Raw genomic sequence first — 5,148 nt, 5'->3', positions numbered from 1 at the left:
TGTTTCTGTTCTAATTAGAGATAGAAAATTAAGAGCAAAAACTTGTTGCATTTTAAACAATTTATTTAAAATACCTGGCTTTAATACCATCAGTATTCTGCAAACTTTGTGCTAAACAGCTTGAGACTTTGACTGGATATTAAAACTGTAGATTACAGTCATCTGCATTGAATTTTGAGTTATGTACATGGCAGAAGAGAGTCTTTAATGCACATACACATATATAGTTGGCTAATATCATTGAGTAACAAGATCTTGGAGTTACCACAGATAATTCTGTGAAAATATCATTTCAGCTCTCAACAGTATTTAAACAATGCATCTGCATCAAGGATAGACTGTGCAGTTCTAGTCCCTTAGTGTCAGAAACAATATAATAAAACTAGAAAGCTTGAAGAGGAAAGTAATGTGGATGATCAAATACATGAACCTGGTATCTCTGAGAGTAAAGACTACATAGATGAAGATTTTGGCCTACTAAGAGAACTGAGAAAGGGATGTGATACATAGAGGTCTACAAAATCTTGAATACCCTGGAGAACTTGAATAGGGAATGACAGTCTAGTCTCTTCTAAAGAAGACATACTTCAATACAAGACTCGTACTGTGCTGCTTTTGCAGAATTAAGTTTAAGGTTGAATTTAACAAGGCTTACATATTTGGGGCAGTCAGTCATAATAGCATGGAATCTGCTTCAGTCTTGTTAGTCGTCTTGTAAAGATTTATAGTGGCAGCATTCCTTTGGTGAACCATAGGTGCTAAAAATAACTTTTAAATAATTTTACTTAAAGGCTAGTGGTTCCTGTTTGGTATGTCTCAGTGAAAATATTTTTTAAATGGATGCAGGAGAACAATTTGAAATGTCTTATGAAGATAAAGTAGCTACCCAAGTCATTGGGTTATTCAAAAGAAGCCATTCAAGGATATTCCTTCAAATAGGCAAACCAATGAAAGTTAATTAAAGAAGAATTAGGGAGATACATTTCTTGCAGACAAAATCTGGATATACTACTTTCCTTGTAACCTAGGCAGGAGAGGTAATTTGCAGCCTAAAGGACTGTAAAACTTCTTAAGGGAAGAAGGAGCTGGAATCTGCCAGTGCTTGCAAGTAGGAAGTAATGGCATATTGTCTTTATTTGGGTGAGAGTTTAACTGTATCAATATAGTGGAAACCCTGAATTTTGTGAGAGCAACAGTGTATGCCCATGTTATTGGTGATGAAAGAGCACCAAATCCGTTTTGCCAGTTATAAAAATCCAGTTTTATTTTAGGTGATATGTAACATTCTCTTCCACAGAAATACATAATTTTAACCATTTTACAGTTCTGCAAATTTGTTGCTATTTTCAGTTGCAGTGTTCATGTAAGTAATTTTGAGAAAAATAAAAAGTGTAAACTCTGGCATGGCTTCATAATCTAATCTTCTACATATTAAAGTATGTTTTGTGTGTTTGGTTGGTTGTTTTTTTTGTTTGTTTGTTTGAGTTTTTGTGGGGGGTTTCTTTGTTTGTTTTTTGATGCAGTTGTATGGCTGTTACATTACAGGGCTTAACAATCCTGGAGGTCCCTTCCATCCCTCTCTTGATTATGTAGATGACTCAATTGGATATAAGAGTCTGTGATGAGGAGTGTAGTTAGGGATGAGAACAGAGTGCACTGCTCATTCAAATCAGAGATTTATAATCCTTTTCTGTGACTTTATACCAGGAGGAAAAATCTTCTGTCAGTCTTTGCTGGATTTGAAATTGTTGTTATCCTTTATCAACTCAATACCTTTATGGGTTGCTTTGGTTGGCGGTTTTGGCTTATGAACACACAAACTATTCTGATGCATGCAATGTGATTGTAATTTTTCTTTCTTCTCTATGGTTATTAATTCCACCTTTTTCAGGAAATCCCAGTTGAAACTGCAATGTATCTAAGTATCTCTACTTTCTTTCTTTTTTTTAAAGTTCTCAGTAAATTAAATAATTTAAGCTCAAATACTGCCTTGTCTTAAAATTTGAGTATAGCAATTTGAAAAAAACACAGTCATAAAGAAATTAGCTTAACTAGCTTCCTATTTAAGTCACAAACTAATATTAGAATCATAGAATCATAGAATTGTTTCGGTTGGAAAAGACCTTTAAGATCAGCAAGTCCAACAGTTTACACAACTTCAAATATGTCATCAATTAAATGCTTTCATTTTCAAGAGGACACAGGCATTTGAAGGTAATAGAAAGTGTAGAAAACTATCGGTATTTTCTAAAAATTCTCAGAGATTATCCCTTTCAAAATAGTTACAAAAAAGTTAGTTTCAATAAGAATTTTTGCAATGTGGAAAAAAAAATGGGAAGACAGTCTTAATAACATGCTTTATGGCCCTGTTGACATCTCTAATGTATCTATTGTTCCTTTTTGCATGCTTTCTTTACAATCAAGATTTTTTTAAATGTCTCAACAAAAATATATTGCAAAATCATTAATTCATTTGAAAAATAAATTAAATAAATTTCTAAGCCAATTGATATCTTGTGACAGACTCATATGTCCTACTTTTTGATAAATACATTTTGCTAATGGTTTACTTTTGGCCATAATAGTTCTTTTTACAATCTAGTTATAGTACGTTACACAATGGTATTAAAACTCTTCTGAGATTCTCTGTATAAAGTATGAATTATTATTATTAAGTAGCAGTTAAAACATCTAGACATGTCTTTCAAAAATAGAAGTAAAACAGATAAACACAAAATATAAATTTTCAGCTTCTACACCTGAACACTTATGTCTGCTTCTGACAACTCTCTAAATGACGGAAAGAAACTTCTTTTATTTTTTTAATTAGCCTAATATTTCAGTTAAAAAAATAGCAATATAACAATATACACTATTGTCTTTGTTTTTTGAGCTTAAGTCTTTTCTACACAGTAACAGTTAACAGCAGAAAATTATTCTACTTGCATCTGCTATCATTGTACTTCATTGCGTGGTGTAAATATGTCTGTAGATTTAGGGAGGAGATATTTTTTCATGGAATTCTTTCTTTGTGGACTTGTACACAATACTAGAAAAACCCTCTTTCTCTCCTAAAAGACTGTGGGAAGTAGATTTGTTATAGTCTCAAAGATACCTGTTAGATTTAGTCTCAAGTTATCCATTAGATTTGTGATAGCAAGGGTATGGGTCTGGGAAAACGAAGTTAGGAATGGAAATTTTATTTAATTTATTGTTTTTCATAGCTAGTTAGTCTTTGAATCAGATGTTTTTTCCTTAAAATTAAAAAAATCAAATGCTGAAGTAGCACATGTTGTGGGGTTTGTTGTTTTTTTTCTTTTTTTCCCAGATCTGAAGTATTCTCCCCTCCTTTACACAACTGAATGCACAAATTAAAATTTTTATTAAGTATTTTAGCACTCAGAATATTCAGATTATCTTTAAGATCACTTGATGGAGAGATCTCCGTTCTCCAGATGGTGATTGTTGGTTTTTGGAAAGACCTGATTTGTTGCAAATTTACAGAAAACTTTAAATAAAGTTGTTTAGATGTGAGAGGAACAGGATTTATATTGATGCTCAAATATCAGTATTCTCGCAGCTTAACTGAAAACTAACTTTTCATCCTAGAGATTTTTTAAAAAACTTTTTTGGAATGCAGAAGCATGTCTAGAGACACGCAAGTACAAATGTGTACAGCAATGTACTATATTTTACAGAAAGAAAAACTTCTGTAGATTATGTTGTTGTGTTGTCCACATGCCTAAAACTATTTATTAGTTTGTACTTTTAAACATCATTCACATCATGTAGACGTTTGCCTCCTTTGTTGTTGTTTCTTGGATTGTGGAAGTGTAATATATTATTTTATTGAGAGTGCATGCAGATTAAAATACGGTCTTTTATCAGTCTGCTCAGGTATGTGTTTTATATTGTGTATTTGCTTTGTGGTCAGTTAGTCTGGGAAGCAGTCCATTAATGAGCATTTGTTTTATTCTGTATATTGTAGACAGGTGGAAATTTTCTTTCGTTGGATGACATGCATGCTCATTGAAAGAGAACTAACAAACTTGGAAAAATGCCAAAGGAAAAAACAGTCCAACACTGAGAATCATGTTGATGAAATGTGAACTCTGAGTCCAAATGTTAGCTTATTCTGACAGATTCACAAATGAGAAAGTAATTTAAAATCTTGAAGGTATTCTATTTTATATTAGGACAGTGAAGTATGTTCAATAACTGTTCATGTTCACGGTGAAGAATTCACATAAAATTTTCATGGAGCTGAAGCTTACTCATTCATTTTAATATGAAATGTATTATAGCAGGATGACTTGTGTGATTTATGACATTTGTCCATTGTTCAGAAAAAAAGTATGCCTTTGTGTATATCTTCTCTTCAGCTTCACTTTTTCATCCATACTTACAGAACCCGAAGGATTGCAGCAAAGCTAAGAAACTTGTGTGTAATATCAACAAAGGCTGTGGCTATGGTTGTCAACTTCATCATGTAGTCTACTGCTTCATGATCGCTTATGGCACTCAGCGAACACTCATTTTAGAGTCTCAGAATTGGCGCTATGCTACCGGTGGCTGGGAGACTGTATTTAGGCCTGTAAGCGAGACCTGTACTGACAGATCAGGTACCACCACTGGACACTGGTCAGGTAAGACTTAATAACTCAAATAATTTCTCCTTGTTTTTTGCAGCTTCACTCATAGAACTATTTTGATACCTCTTTCTTTAATGTTATGTGGAGCGTAATAGCTATGACTGCAGTTGTATACATAAGCATCTTTTAAATCTTATTTTTTCATTGTATTGAAAAAAATATTATCCTTATTAAGATACCTCTGCTTTGGCGGAGATTTTTTAATACACAATTTTTGTATTTCAGATTTAAATTATAATCCTTCAGCAGTCTGCCACTGTGTTATGTGCCAGATATGAATATAATTTTTATGGGAGGAGAGTATTAAATAGAGGCTGTTGTTGGTAAACTTTTGTCCTGGTTTTGGCTGGGATAGAGTTAATTTTCTTCCTAGTAGCTGGTACAGTGCTGTGTTCTGGATTTAGGGGGAGAATAATGTTGATAACACACTGATGTTTTAGTTGTTGCTAAGCAGTGCTTACACTAGTCAAGGACTTTTCAGCTTCTCATGCCCTGC

At 33.1% G+C, this 5,148-nt stretch overlaps 1 protein-coding gene across 3 annotated transcripts in view; it reads left to right on the top strand.

The window, feature by feature from the left end:
• The window catches only part of FUT8 (fucosyltransferase 8), an 80,679-nt gene that overhangs the window by 30,007 nt on the left and 45,524 nt on the right, over window positions 1–5,148 (top strand). For all 3 annotated transcript variants that reach the window (XM_009277482.1, XM_009277480.1, XM_009277481.1), the window contains exon 5: window positions 4,409–4,646. In XM_009277482.1, coding sequence (XP_009275757.1) covers window positions 4,409–4,646 — 238 coding nt within the window. The remainder of the gene's footprint in view (window positions 1–4,408; window positions 4,647–5,148) is intronic.

This window comes from Aptenodytes forsteri, unplaced genomic scaffold (assembly GCF_000699145.1).
Source record: "Aptenodytes forsteri isolate BGI_AS27 unplaced genomic scaffold, ASM69914v1 Scaffold146, whole genome shotgun sequence".
NCBI classification, from domain to species: Eukaryota; Metazoa; Chordata; class Aves; order Sphenisciformes; family Spheniscidae; genus Aptenodytes; species Aptenodytes forsteri.
The sequence above is the reverse complement of the archived record's forward strand: the minus strand, read 5'-3'. Positions and strand labels throughout refer to the sequence as shown.